This window comes from Scyliorhinus torazame, chromosome 13, assembly GCF_047496885.1.
Source record: "Scyliorhinus torazame isolate Kashiwa2021f chromosome 13, sScyTor2.1, whole genome shotgun sequence".
Lineage (NCBI taxonomy): Eukaryota > Metazoa > Chordata > Chondrichthyes > Carcharhiniformes > Scyliorhinidae > Scyliorhinus > Scyliorhinus torazame.
Window position 1 is genome coordinate 14,144,756 of NC_092719.1, and position 15,397 is coordinate 14,160,152.

At 48.0% G+C, this 15,397-nt stretch overlaps 1 protein-coding gene across 6 annotated transcripts in view; it reads left to right on the top strand.

Annotated features, from left to right (window-relative positions):
* The window catches only part of net1 (neuroepithelial cell transforming 1), a 226,080-nt gene that overhangs the window by 100,244 nt on the left and 110,439 nt on the right, over positions 1 to 15,397 (top strand). For 3 of the 6 annotated variants that reach the window (XM_072471087.1, XM_072471093.1, XM_072471090.1), the window contains exon 3: positions 7,750 to 7,812. In XM_072471087.1, the coding sequence (XP_072327188.1) occupies positions 7,750 to 7,812 (63 nt within the window). The remainder of the gene's footprint in view (positions 1 to 7,749; positions 7,813 to 15,397) is intronic. The other 3 variants (XM_072471088.1, XM_072471089.1, XM_072471091.1) reach the window with 1 other exon arrangement.

Consider the following 15,397-nt stretch of genomic DNA (forward strand, 5'->3'; position numbering starts at 1 on the left):
GAGGCAGGGACGATAGGGACATTTAAGGGGCATCTTGACAAATATATGAATAGGATGGGAATAGAAGGATACGGACCCAGGAAGTGTAGAAGATTGTAGTTTAGTCGGGCAGTATGGTCGGCACGGGCTTGGAGGGCCGAAGGGCCTGTTCCTGTGCTGTACATTTCTTTGTTCTTTGTTCTTTGTACACGCGCCAGGCCTTGTCGCCGCATGCGTGGTTGCCGTCCTCTCTGTGTCCGCCCCGCAAGAAGATGGCGGACGGATCTTGCGGGGCCGCGGAAGGAAGGAGGTCCTCCTTCAGAGAGGATGGCCCGACGATCGGTGGGCACCGATCGCGGGCCAAGCCACATTTGAGGTACCCCCCGGTGCAGGATCCCCCCTCTACCCCCCCCCCCCCCCCCGCAGGCCGCACCCCCCCCCAGCATTCCTGCGCTGTTCCCGACGGCAGTGACCAGGTGTGGACGGCGCCGGGGGGCATCCGCCGTTTTGGCCTGGCCGCTCAGCCCATCCGGGCCTGAGAATAGCGGGGGTGCTGGAGAATCGCCATTTTGGGTGTCTCCGGTGATTCTGCGGCCCGCGCAACTCGACGGGGCCGTTCCCGCCGCTTGGGAGAATCGCGGGAGGGCGTCGGACCGGCGTCCCAGGAAATTTTGGCAGCCCAGGCGATTCTCCCAACCGGCGCGCGAGTGGAGAATCTCGCCCATGATATTCAGGTGAACATCACAGCACATACATACACACATAATGATGGACAGATCAACAGACCAATCAACACACACAACACGACAGCCAATCACGGACAAGAGCATACACCGTACAAAGCAGGGAACACGACACTTCCTGGACACTCGAGCAAGAGAGAGCTCAGGGCACAGACCTCGTTGCCAGCCACTCAGACATTCACCATGTGCTGAGTACCAGAGTTTACTATGTTAATAGTTGATTGAAATAAAACTGCGTTGTACCATTCACAACCGTGTTGGTTCGTCTGTGTATCAGAGTACCCAACACTTCATGATACCAGGAGTGAATTGACACCTACCCACAAAGCTGCCATCCTGCGCCATGGACACCGTCAACACACCGCAGCCGCTGCAAGTCGCTGGGAACCTCGGCGTAAATTGGAAGCTGTTCAAGCAGCGCTTTCAGCTCTTTCTGGAAGCCAACGAAAGAGAGAGCGCCTCGGACACCAGAAAGATCGCCATCCTCCTCACCACCGCAGGGCAGCACGCCATCCATGTCTACAACTCCCTGGTGTTCGCGGAAGGCGAGGACAAATCCAAATACGAAACGGTCCTTCTCAAGCTCGACCAACACTTCAACGTCGAGGTCAACGAAAGCTTCGAGAGATATGTCTTCCAGCAGCGCCTGCGAGGTAAGGATGAGCTCTTTCAGTAATTTCTTACCCATCTCCGCATCTTCGCGCAGTCCTGCGGTTACAACACCACCTCCGACTCCATGATTCGGGACCAGATCGTTTTTGGGGTCGCCTAGGGCACCCTACGCCAGCAGCTTAGCCTTCGCAATCGAAGCCTGTGTCCTGCACGAAAACGTGACTAGCCGCTATGCACAATTTCAGGCGACCGAATCGGCGCGGTGGGGGTCCTACGCGGCCGGATCGGCGAGCCAGGTGCCCCACGAGGCCGAATGGGTCCAGTCGATCGAGTTCCTCCCGGCCCACGGCCCGGACGATGTCGGCCATTTTGCGCGCTTTTCGGGGCCTCCCGCGCTTGTGCGCGCCAAAACCTACGACAACACTGAGGGACGTGATGCGCAGGCGCGCCCGACTCAAGACCGAACTGCGCATGCGCAGTGGCGCAACAAATGTAATGATGTCACGACTTGCGGCAACTGTGGAGCTGCACATTTAAAGCAGCAATGTCCCGCAAGAACCCGACAATGCCTACGCTGTGGCAAGGTGGGCCACTACGCTGCTTACTGTCGAGCAGCTCAACCTGCCAATCTTCCACAACTCCGACAACCTCGCAGGGACGTGCGGACCATTCAGCCTCCCCATTACGAATCTTGCCCAGGCGACATCCAGACCGGTGACACAGATGGGAAGCAAATGGGCGTATTAGTGAGAGGCAGCACGGTTTTGTGAAGGGGAGGTCGTGTCTCACTAACTTGATAGAGTTTTTCGAGGAGGTCACTAAGATGATTGATGCAGGTAGGGCAGTAGATGTTGTCTATATGGACTTCAGTAAGGCCTTTGACAAGGTCCCTCATGGTAGACTATTACAAAAGGTGAAGTCACACGGGATCAGGGGTGAGCGGGCAAGGTGGATACAGAACTGACTAGGCCATAAAAGGCAGAGAGTAGCAATGGAGGGATGCTTTTCTAATTGGAGGGCTGTGACCAGTGGTGTTCCACAGGGATCAGTGCTGGGACCTTTGCTCTTTGTAGCATATATAAATGATTTGGAGGAAAATGTAACTGGTCTGATTAGTAAGTTTGCAGACGACACAAAGGTTGGTGGAATTGCGGATAGCGATGAGGACTGTCGGAGGATACAGCAGGATTTAGATTGTCTGGAGACTTGGGCGGAGAGATGGCAGATGGAGTTTAATCCGGACAAATGTGAGGTAATGCATTTTGGAAGGTCTAATGCAGGTAGGGAATATACAGTGAATGGTAGAACCCTCAAGAGTATTGAAAGTCAAAGAGATCTAGGAGTACAGGTCCACAGGTCATTGAAAGGGGCAACACAGGTGGAGAAGGTAGTCAAGAAGGCATACGGCATGCTTGCCTTCATTGGCCGGGGCATTGAGTATAAGGATTGGCAAGTCATGTTGCAGCTGTATAGAACCTTAGTTAGGCCACACTTGGAGTATAGTGTTCAATTCTGGTCTCCACACTACCAGAAGGATGTGGAGGCTTTAGAGAGGGTGCAGAAGAGATTTACCAGAATGTTGCCTGGTATGGAGGGCATTAGTTATGAGGAGCGGTTGAATAAACTCGGTTTGTTCTCACTGGAACGAAGGAGGTTGAGGGGAGACCTGATAGAGGTATACAAAATTATGAGGGGCATAGACAGAGTGGATAGTCAGAGGCTTTTCCCCAGGGTAGAGGGGTCAATTACTAGGGGGCATAGGTTTAAGGTGAGAGGGGCAAGGTTTAGAGTAGATGTACGAGGCAAGTTTTTTTACGCAGAGGGTAGTGGGTGCCTGGAACTCGCTACCGGTGGAGGTAGTGGAAGCAGGGACGATAGGGACATTTAAGGGGCATCTTGACAAATATATGAATAGGATGGGAATAGAAGGATACGGACCCAGGAAGTGTAGAAGATTGTAGTTTAGTCGGGCAGCATGGTCGGCACAGGCTTGGAGGGCCGAAGGGCCTGTTCCTGTGCTGTACATTTCTTTGTTATTTGTTTGTTATGACCGAGACACCTTCCGTGTTGCGGTCATTGATGGGAACTGAGTTAACACGATCAATCCGGGTGATGAATGGTGTGCCACCCTGACGATCAACCGATCGCCGATAACTTTCCGCCTGGACACTGGCGCCTCCGCCAACCTCATAGCATGGTCAGCCTTCTACGCCATGAAGGTCTGACCACCAATTCGGTCGTCCCTGTGCAGGATGGTCGCTTACAACGGGAACATTATCCCGGCTATGGGATCCTGCCAGCTCCAGGTGACACACAACACACACACGGCCACACTCTCCTTTGAGATAGTCGGCTCATCAAAGGACTCCCTGCTAGGCGCACAGGCATGCAAGGGAGTCCTTGCAACGTAGGGCTGCACCCTGCTGGCGTAGGGTGCCCTAGGCGACCCCAAAAACGATCTGGTCCCGAATCATGGAGACTCGTGCAACGAGTCCACTCTCTCTCTCCAGACGGAACGTCTGACTTTGCGGATGCAGAGTTTAACGCACAGCTCCCATCGCTCCTCGCCCACAACCAGGAGGCATTCAAGGGCATGGAAACACTGCCATACACCTATAGCATTCGGCTCAAACCAGACGCCACCCCGGTCACTCACGCACCTCGCAGGGTCCCAGCGCCACTCAAAGACCGCCTCAAGCAGCAGCTGCAGGATCTCCTGGACCAACGGGTCCTATCCAGGGTCACGGAGCCCACGCCGTGGGTCAGCTCCATGGTGTGTGTCAAGAAGCCCTCCGGCGAGCTCCGGATCTGTATTGATCCTAAAGACCTCAATAACAATATTATGAGGGAACATTACCCCATACCCAAACGGGAAGAGATCACGAGTGAAATGGCCCAGGCAAAAATATTTACCAAACTGGATGCCTCCAAGGGGTTTTGGCAGATCCAACTGGATCCGTCCAGCCGAAAGCTGTGCACTTTCAACCCCCCTTTCGGCAGGTTCTGCAACAACCGAATGCCATTTGGCATCCGAGGTCTTTCATAGGATCATGGAGCAGATGATGGAAGGCATCGAAGGGGTGCGCGTCTACGTGGACGACGTCATCATCTGGTCCACCACACCACAGGAGCACATCTATCGTCTCCAACGCGTCCTTGCACGCATACGTGAAAAAGGCCTGCGCCTCAACCGAGCCAAGTGTTCTTTCGGCCAAACCGAGCTGAAGTTCCTGGGGGACCACATTTCCCGGTCAGAGGTCCGTCCGGATGTAGACAAGGTGAGCGCCATCACAGCCATGCCGCAGCCTGCAGACAAGAAAGCAGTACTACGCTTCCTAGGCATGGTCAACTTCCTAGGGAAGTTCATTCCCAACCTTGCCTCCCACACGACGACACTGCGCCACCTCGTCAAAAAGTCCACAGAGTTCCAGTGGCAACACACACACACCAGCTGGAATGGGAGGAGCTCAAACTCAAACTCACCACTGCACCGGTATTGGCGTTTTTCGACACGTCTCGTGCCACTAAAATCTCGACTGATGCCAGCCAGTCCGGCATTGGGCCAGTGCTCCTGCAGCGGGATGACACTGCATCATGGGTCCTGGTCGCCTATGCCTCGCGGGCCATGACCCCCACAGAGCAGCGCTATGCGCAGATCAAAAAGGAGTGCCTGGGCTTGCTAACCGTATTAGACAAGTTCCATGATTATGTGTATGGTCTTCCCCGGTTCACTGTTGAAACTGACCACCGCCCCCTGGTCAGCATCGTAAACAAGGACCTGAACGAGATGACTCCTAGCCTCCAGCGCATCCTACTTAAACTCAGGAGGTATGACTTCAACTGGTCTCCACCCCAGGGAAGGACCTTATCATTGCGGATGCCCTATCGAGAGCAGTGAGCACGCCGCCAGATTCGGAGGGGTTCGTATGTCAGGTCGAGGCGCAGGTGGCCTTCACATCGACAAATCTGCCAGCTGACGACTCCAGTCTGGCCCGTGTTCGCCGAGAGACTGCGGCAGACCCCCTTCTACAACGTGTGATGCGCCACATGACGGGAGGGTGGCTCAAAGGGCAGTGCCCGCAGTTCTACAATGTCCGAGACGACCTGGCCGTCATTGATGGTGTCCTTCTGAAGCTGGACCGGATTGTGATTCCGCACAGCATGCACAAGCTGGTTCTCGACCAACTACACGAAGGCCACCTGGGGGTCGTGAAGTGCAGAAGGAGGGCCCGAGAGGCGGTATACTGGGCGGGCATCAGTGACAATATTGCCAACATGGTGCTCAACTGTCCAACCTGCCAAAGGTTTCAGCTGGCGCAACCTCCTGAACAGCTTCTGCCCCATGAGCTGGTGATGTCCCCATGGGGGAAGGTGGGTGTGGACCTCTTTCACGCGCTCGGTAGGGACTATGTCATCGTCGTTGACTACTTCTCCAACTACCCAGAGGTCATACGCCTGCACGATTTGACGTCGTCCGCTGTCATAAAGGCCTGCAAAGACACCTTCACTCGCCACGGCATTCCGATGACTGTCATGTCGGACAATGGGCCCTGTTTTGCCAGCCAGGAATGGTCATCGTTTGCTGCCTCGTATGGCTTCACACACGTGACGCCCAGCCCACTGCACCCCCAGTCCAACGGAAAGGCGGAGAAGGGCGTTCACATTGTCAAGCGGCTCCTCTGTAAGGCTGCTGCTGCCGGATCGGATTTCTGCCTCGCCCTGCTGGCCTATCGCTCGGCCCCACTAGCCACTGGTCTCTCACCAGCCCAGCTGCTGATGGGTCGCGCCCTCAGGACTACTGTACCTTCCATTCTGGCACCCACGATCGACCATGCTCCGGTACTGCACAGGATGCAACTGCAGCACGGTCGCCAGAAGAGGTCATATGACACACGGGCAACTGATCTTCCCGCCCTGGCCCCTGGAGACGAAGTCCGCATCCACCTACCAGAAGGTGACTGGTCAGCACCTGCCGAAGTTCTCCGACCCGTGGCGCCCCGCTCATTCCTGGTTCGCATGCCCGATGGATCCGTTCGTCAGTGCAATTGCCGGGCTCTTCGCCTGCTTCCACGCTCTCTACGAGACCTTACACCGACACCGTGCCCTCCTGTTGTTCCTGATTTCGACTTTGTGGAGCTGCCTCTCTGGACTTATGAGACTGTTTATACATTGAACTCATGCAACCACTTTGTTAATATGTTTATGTTCTTTTCGTTACAGGAATTCGCTTTATCGTTCAACATTTCCCCGTTCTTTGTTCATCGTACAACCTTGTTGTTATGTCACACCCAACATCGCCCCTTGTATATAGTTAAACCCCATGTACATGCTGTAAATATTGCACACATACACATTTAGTTACACTCAGTATACATCTCTATTTATAACCACGTAGGCACATAATCCTGTAAAAAAGGGGGGGGATGTCATGATATTCAGGTGAACATCACAGCACATACATACATACACAATGATGGACAGATCAACGGACCAATCAACACACACAACACGACAGCCAATCACGGACAAGAGCATACACAGTACAAAGCAGAGAACACAACACTTCTTGGGCACTCGAGCAGGAGAGAGCTCAGGGCACAGACCTCATTGCCAGCCACTCACAGTCACCATGTGCTGAATACCAGAGATTACTATGTTTATAGTTCAATGAAATAAAACTGCGTTGTACCATACGCAACCGTGTTGGTTCGCCTGTGTATCAGAGTACCCAACACTTCACAAAGGATCCATTTTACCAATGTAGTTCAGCTCGAAAGAACAACCATTTGAATCTCCCCTAAGTTACAGGACCTAATTTTAAAAATAAATTTAGAGTACCCAATTATTTTTTTTTCCAATTAAGGGGCAATTTTAGTGTGGCCAATTCACCTAACCTGCACATCTTTGGATTGTGGGGGTGAGACCCACACTAGACACGGGGAGAATGTGCAAACTCCACATAACAGTGATCCGGACCGGGATTGAACCTGGATCCTCAGCACCGTGAGGCAGCAGTGCTAACCACTGCACCACCGTGCTGCCCACTATTTAGAGGACCTAATGTTTGAAAATGAGCACAAAATATTGTGCTGTTTGTGTAGGGGATGTTCTTAACTTTGTCTCTTTTTCTGCAAAAATGAAACATGTCACTGTTTTATGTGATTGAAGAGCATTTACATTGTGTTATTGGTAGAGTTATAGGATCATTGATATTGGAGAGGGGAAATTGTTCATTTTATAATCTGAAGGTTTATCAGCATTATGTGGTGAATAATGCCGCATGTCTCGCGTGTAACTTGTTAGAGCAACTGTTTTTAGTGGATGAACTGGACTAACTCGGGTATTTCGTATTTCTGATGTATTTCAAACTCATTTACTGGGAAACTTGCTAAGACTTTGTTTCTCTTTCCTCCAGAAGAAAAGGAAACGACGAGCGAAAGATGATGACGTTGTCAGCCTTTGCAGCCTAGATATTAAGGTACACTAATGTTTTAAACTCGGCAAAATAGAGGATAACTGCAATATTTGATTTGTTTTAATATATTTTTTAAGAACAGTTTTGTTACCATGTGGAATAGGCAGGTAAGCAGGTTGCACTCAATTAGCATCTATATGTGTTGTGTTTCAATTATTTTACAATGATATATCTGCAAAAATCTCAACAACTGGGCGGCACAGCGCTCAGGACCCAGATTCGATCCCGGCCCTGGGTCACTGACCGTGTGGAGTTTGCACATTCTCCTGTGTCTGTGTGAGTCTCACCCCCACAACCCAAAGATGTGCAGGACGGGTGAATTGGCCACGCAGAGTTGCCCCTTAATTGGAAAAAAAAGAGTTGGATGCTCTATATTTATTTTTTTAACTCTCAACACCTGAAGATGCTTGTGTTAAACTGTTGATGTGACAGACGTTGGAGCACAAAGTTATGATGTGTCTACATCACACAAACAGGCCATTTGGTCCAACCAGTCCATACTGATTACAGATTTTAAAATCATTTTGTTATATTGCCACAAGAAATATTTCCATTTTGTGTTTGATCAATATGGTATTTCCTTTCTTTCATTACCACCATTCTGAATTTCAGGGTGGTGATGAATTATGCCAGGCAGAGTTGCACAGACATCAAGGTTGGCACGGTGTCACAGTGGTTAGCACTGCTGCCTCACTGTGCCGAGGACCTGGGTTCAATCCCGGCCCCGGGTCACTGTCCGTGTGGAGTTTGCACATTCGCCCCGTGTCTGCGTGGATCTCACCCCCACAACCCAAAGATGTGCAGGGTAGGTTTGGCTTGGCCACGCTAAATTGCCCCTTAATTGGAAAAAACAAGAATTGGGGACTCTAAATGTATTTTTAAAAAAAGAGTTGCGCAGGCATCGAAGAATATCTACAAGGCAGAAGGAGGTCATTCAGCCCATTGAATCTGCGCCGATCCTTCGAAAGTCGACCCTACCCTAGGCCCAATCCCCACCCGAACCCTGAAACTCCACCCTAAGGGGCAATTTAGCACAGCCAATCCACGTAACCTGCACACCTTTGGACTGTGGGAGGAAACCGGAGCAGCTGAAGGAAACCCACGTATACAGAGGGAGATTGTGCAAACTCCACACAGTTACACGAGGTTAGAATCTAACCCAGGTCCCTGACGCTGTGAGGCAGCAGTGCTAGCCACCATGCTGCCCACCAGTTTCCTCCTGTTCTCTTATTAAAATCTGAATCTTGAGATCAAATGTTGATTGTGGAGCTGTTCGCTCTCTCTAACTGCAAGGGAGTTGGCTGTGATAATAATGGATCAAAAGCCAGCTTTATAAAACAGAAACAATCAATGGAACCACAGTGTTGATATAGGAGGCAAAAGAAAACAGATCCTAAAAATGGGTTTCCGGTGTCTTTGGTGGGTGGGGGGTGGGTGTGGTGCAATTATGAGGTATCCCTGACTTGGTTCCACCCTCGCGTCTGAGTCAGATGGTTGTGGGTTCAACTGCAGAGACTTGAGCACAGAATTGAGAATGAGTTTAGGTTGATACTTCAGTGTAGTACTGAAGGAGTAATGTTGGGGTGTAGTCTTTCAGATGAGTAATCAGTCTGCACCCTTGGGTTGATGTTAAATGATATTATTCAAAGAAGAACAGGGGAGTCTTGACCATTATTTATCATTCAACCAAATCACTTGACAAATAAGTTATCTGGTCATTTTCTCAGTTCCTGTATTTGGGATCTTGCTGTGTGCAAATTGGCTATCACATACCTACATTACAAAGTATTTGGTTGACCATAAAATGTTTTGGGTTATCATGAGGTGATGCAAGTTGCATTAGAAATGTGGGTTCTTTCTTTCCCAAAGGAAGTGATATTTGCAAACTCCCAATTAGTGCATATATCATTGAATATAGACCAGATGGAAAGTTGAAAAAGACTTCTTGCTCAGTGACTGGATTTGTAATCAACAATCTTTTCCTTTTTCTTCAGGAGTATATCCTGCATACAAGAAGTTCTAGTTTATTTTGCATTGTTACACGAGTGTGAGAATGCTGGACAAACCGAGCTAGTTTCTCGAGTAACTTTTTGTCCTATTACAAATTCACTGGTGATGTCACTTTTTAAATGTATGCTATTTGCCTTGTACTCTACAATTTAAAGAACGCTAATTTACTAATTTAGTACATGAGTTTAATAGACTACAAATAAGTATTGGATTAAACATAAATAATACTGCATGTATTGTGAGTGTGTTTTTAATTCACTCAAAACCCATCAACTGGGACAAACTTTTGAGCCCTATAAATCTGAAGCAAAACCACAAAATGTTCAAAACATACAACATCTAAAAGAGAAAAGAAGAGCTCACCTTATGGATTTGAGCAGTCTGGATGAGGTAGGGGCTGTTCTAAGTGAGTACTGCAAGTGTCTACAGTGGGGAAAGGCTATTCATTGTTTGGTACGTATTGGGTGGCACAGTGGTTAGCACTGTTGCTTCACAGTGCCAGGGACCCAGGTTCGATTCCTGGCTTGGGTCACTGTCTGTGCGGAGTCTGCACATTCTCCCCGTGTCTGTGTGTTTCCTCTGGGTAATCCGGTTTCCTCCCACAAGTCCCTAAAGACATGTTTGTTAGGAGAATTGGACATTCTGAATTCTCCCTCCGTGTACCCGAACAGGCGCCGGAGTGTGGTGACTAGGGGATTTTCAGAATACCTTAATTACCGTGTTAATGTAAGCCTACTTGTGACACTAATAAAAGATTAGATTATTATTGTTCGGCAGCAGCTTTGCAGTCGAGGTAAACTGTTTGAGGAAGAATGGGGCGGAGATAGGTAGGGGAATTGTCAGATGGAGCCTTTAGTTGCTGCTACTCACTGCCAAATTCCATAACCATTATCTAACAAATGCATAGAAGTTACAATGAAATGATACAGACGAGCTGACATAGCTCTCCATGTTTAATCGTGTGGGCTATCTTGTAAATTCTTTTGATTTAAGATTCATTTTGAGAATCCTTACTTTCCAACTCGTGCACTGTGCAGGGAGCAAAATGTTTCAGTGAATGAAGTTCCTTTTGATTTCAAAAGCTAATGTCAGTTTAAATCCCAGTTTAAAGAACCTTTTGTGTCGCTGAGATTGAGAACACTTCTTGTCAATTGAGGTTTGCAGTCAAGGTTGAGATCCTTGGGCATGTGTCGAGTTTGTGGGATGAGTGGTGGCAAACATGCAAACTTAAGAAAATGATGGGCAGGAGATGATCAGCTGACTCATCAAGCCTGCCCCACACATCGAGAGACAGTTAAACCTATCCTGCGAAAGATTAATAATTTTGGGATAATCCGGAAGTGATTAAGAAATATATGAAGAGTTGCATCTTTCTGTACTCCGCATGTTTGTGCTGCTTTGTTAGACTTGCCTCGGCCAGCCTGCTTGTCTAAAAAGCAATGATGCTTGCACTTCAGAAGTAATTAGTTACAATAAATATTTTGTTTGTACAATAGATCTCTATATAAATACCAGTATGAGAAAATAAATAAATGCAAATACGAACACTGACCAAAAATCTCCCGACGTGTACGGTTGTCCAGATTCAAACACTGAATGCTGCACCCTGATCATCCATCCGTTATATGCAACTAGAAATTTCTGAAGCAATTGTGGTGGTAGGAGGAGGCCATTTCATAACTTCACTTTAGGTTCCTGTTGACGATAGGTATGTTTTGTGTTCTGCTGTAAGTACAAGTTAATGGGCAAGGGTTTATTTTGTCAATTTGATGTTTTCTCCTCTCATTTCTAAATTGTACGGTCATGGATTCATGGCATTGTACAGAATCTATTGGCAGGCACCTCAATGCAGTGCTGAGGTGCTGTCTTTCAGATGACACTTTAAGCTTCCCTGCCTGCCCCCTCAGGTTGGGGATGGAAAGCCATCAGTAGTTTTGAAGAGTAAGAGAGTTCTGACTTTTGGCCAACCTGAATCCCTCAACTCTGAGGGAGCAAAAGCCAGGATGGTCTGCGGTTTATATAACCTTCTCGCAAATTAGCTGCTACGTTTCCTGCATTTGTACAGTGTACAGCCAGGACACTTCAAAAGTAGTAAATTGACTGTGAAACGTTTCTTTCTTGTATCCTTCCCTGCTCGCTCGTGCCTATTCCCCCTTCCTTTTTTCTTTCTATCTTGAAATTTCAATATTTAGTACATGCTGTTCCCATACTATTCCTCAGACTAGCCTCCATGCTGCTGTTGTGCATTTCCTGGTCTCTTTAGATCTCATCACTACTTTCCTTGAGCAAGAGAAAAATCTAGGAGTCGTCTCTAATTTAAACTGCAGTGCACTGAGACTTGTGTTGATTCGGACGGGTGGGAATAAAATGTTCACGGAGCGGGTCTGATACTTTTTCCTTTCAAAAGGGTCATATTACCAGGTAATTTCCTTCAGGCAGTTGGGTGGAGGGAAATCTTGTTTGGCAAATAAACTTCATTTAATGAGGAAGAATATACCTGTCGTAACTAATCAGCAGTTTTCTTGTGATACATTTTAGTTGAACTTAAGATATAAACTCAGCACTTAATGACGTTCTGTTACCCAGCTTCTGGTGGCCTGTTTATTCGGTCTTGCACTCCAATTAAAATATTTGGACATTAGATGGGGGTGGGAGATGTGGGGAGGGGATGGAATACCCAGCACATGATATTCCACTTGGAAAGAAGCACTGGCTTCCGAATAACTTGGTCACCCAAACAAACTGTTGGGCTTTCCTGATTGATAACATTAACTTGATCGTCAAGGGATCAAAACCTTTGTTCCCCACCACTGCCAAATCTAACCTCACTGGCTCCAACACAATGTTGTCTGTCCTATTTGTATGCAAGTCTTACTGAGATTGCCGTAAATGACAGTAACCTAGGTTCGCTCCCGGCCCCAGGTCACTGTCCGTGTGGAGTTTGCATATTCTCCCCATGTCTGCGTGGGTCTCAAGCCCACCACCCAAATATGTGCGAGGTAGATGGATTGGCCACCCTAAATTGCCCCTTAATTGGAAACATTTTTAAAAAGGAGGGAAAAAATGCTTAAGTTAAAATGCCAGTACAGGCCTTCTGCGGTACACTAAATTGCCTCATTTTCGTATAATACATGTAGGGAGATTTCTTTCTGTTTGCTAGCAACCATTGTGATCTTAGCAACCATTGTACCTGCGTAAATCTTTGACTCAGTATCCTTATAGTGTAGGTGTTATTTGGAATGGATTCATAACAATAATTTCATTATTTCTAGGTCCATTTTATTTTTGGTCTTTTAGTACAGTGTTCTTCAAACTTTTTTTCCGGGAACCTATTTTTACCAACCGGCCGACCTTGGCGACCCACGCCGGCCGACCTTGGTGACCCACGCCATGGAGGAAATGGTTTTGGGTCCCTTTGGCCCTCGTACACGCTCCTCCATTGGAACCTGTTTGATGAAGGTGAAGCCTTCCGGTGTCGGAAGGTATGGAGTCGCCACCTGTCCAAAGTTCTGCATTTTTTTCCTGTAAAATTTTATCAAATAAACCCCCCCCCCCGAACTTGTAAAAAAAATGAATAAAATAAATGAATAAAACCGCCCCGAACTTGTAAAACAAAAAGCTGCGACCGTTTAAAATAATAAGCGGCCACACTGCGCATGTGTGCCCGATCATCGGCGCTCATGCGCATAGTTTTGCTGATGATTTGGCATGCATGCGCAGTGCGGACGCATTTTTTTTACATGTTCGCGGCCATTTTGAAGGCTGCTTGCAGCCGGCGTTATTAACAGCCGGCTGCTACGGCTGTTGCGCGCGGATTTGCGCGAACGGGAGCGCCGCGACGGACGGCGCTGCGACCCTCCCAGCACCCGCCTGTGACCCACTCGCGGGTCGCGCCCCCGAGTTTGACAATACCTGTTTTAGTACACCTCTCTATCTGGATTGTTTCTAGAATCTGTAGAAAGAATATATGAAAGTGCATGAACAAAATTACCATTACTGCAGATGTGTGAGTTTTCCCAGTTTCATTTCTCTCCAATTTTCTCACTTTGTAACACATAATCCCACAGCAATTCCATGGATATTCACCAGTTATTATTTGTTGTACACCTTTTCCCATGAATCCCCATGTTCGATTAATTATTTTTAATTACCCTATGCAAATGAGCTTTTTAAAAATGTCATTTCTCCACCGAGTATAACAATGGCTTTATTTTTAACCAAATGCACCACCTCCGATTTACTGACATTGAATTCCATCTGCCATTTTCATCTACTCAATCTCCTTTCTTTTGAGGCTCAGAATTATTTACTGTGATTCCCATTTTGATTCTGTTTGTGAATTTGGATGCCTCATCCTGACTCTCCGGCCAAATCATTCATACATTCGAGCCTTCCTGCACCCCCTTTATCGCCTGTGTACCACAACTGCAGTGTGTTTTGTATGCAGGATGGACTGCAACATCTCGCCAAGATTTATTTTGGCAGAACTTCTGAAGCCAGTAAGTTGCACTACCTTCAAGGGCAAGTGCATGGTAATACAAATGCCTCGTAACTTGCACACCATCTTAGGGCAGCACGGTGGCTTAGTGGTTAGCACTGCTGCCTCAGCGCTGATGATCCGGGTTCGAGCCCGGCCCCGGGTCACTGTCCGTGTGGAGCTTGCACATTCTCCCCGTGTGAGCGTGGATCTCACCCTCGTAACCCAAAGATATGCAGGGTAGGATGATTAGCCATGCTAAATTGCCCCTTAATTGGAGAAAAATAATTGGCTACTTAAAATTTTTTTTAAAACTTGCACACCATCTTGATAGGTACCACTGTTCCTTCTTTGTTGCGTCAAAATTCTGGAACTGTTGAATCACCTTCATGACGCAGTCTGCAGCGGTCCACCAGCACCTTTTCAAGGACAGCTAGACATGGGCAATAAATGTTGGTCTTGTCCACAATGCACACTCTCTGAGGATGTTTATAACAAAAACCAGCAAACTGTCTGAGCAAATTGAAGATGTTAAATTGCCCCTTAATTGGAAAAATGAATTGGTTACTCTAAATTTAAAAAAATAAAAAATAAAAATAAGAAAAAGAATTACTACAGTGCAGAAGGAGGCCATTCGGCACATCAAGTCTACACTGACTCTCCTCTTTTTCTCTCTCTCTCTCTCTCTCTCTCTTTCTCTCTCTCTCAAAGAACACCCTGCCTAGGCCCACAACCCACCCTATCCCAATAACCCAGCCTAACCTTTTGAACACTCGGGGGTAATTTATCATGGTCAACCCACCTAACCTGCACATCTTTGAACTGTGGGAGGAAACCCACACAGACACGGGGAGAAGAACAAACTCTACACAGACAGTCACCCAAGGTGCAAATTGAACACGGGTCCCTGGCGCTGAGAGGCAGCAGTGCTAACCATTGTGCCGCCCCAATTTGTATTGGCCCCTGCAGTCAATTGTTGACCCTGAGCCTGCTCTCCCTTGAAGTCCACACACTGATTTCCAGGTTACAAAACTGTGCATAGTTGACATGAAATAGAACCATTGTCAATCATCCTAACCCAAGATCCTGAGGGTAACTAGC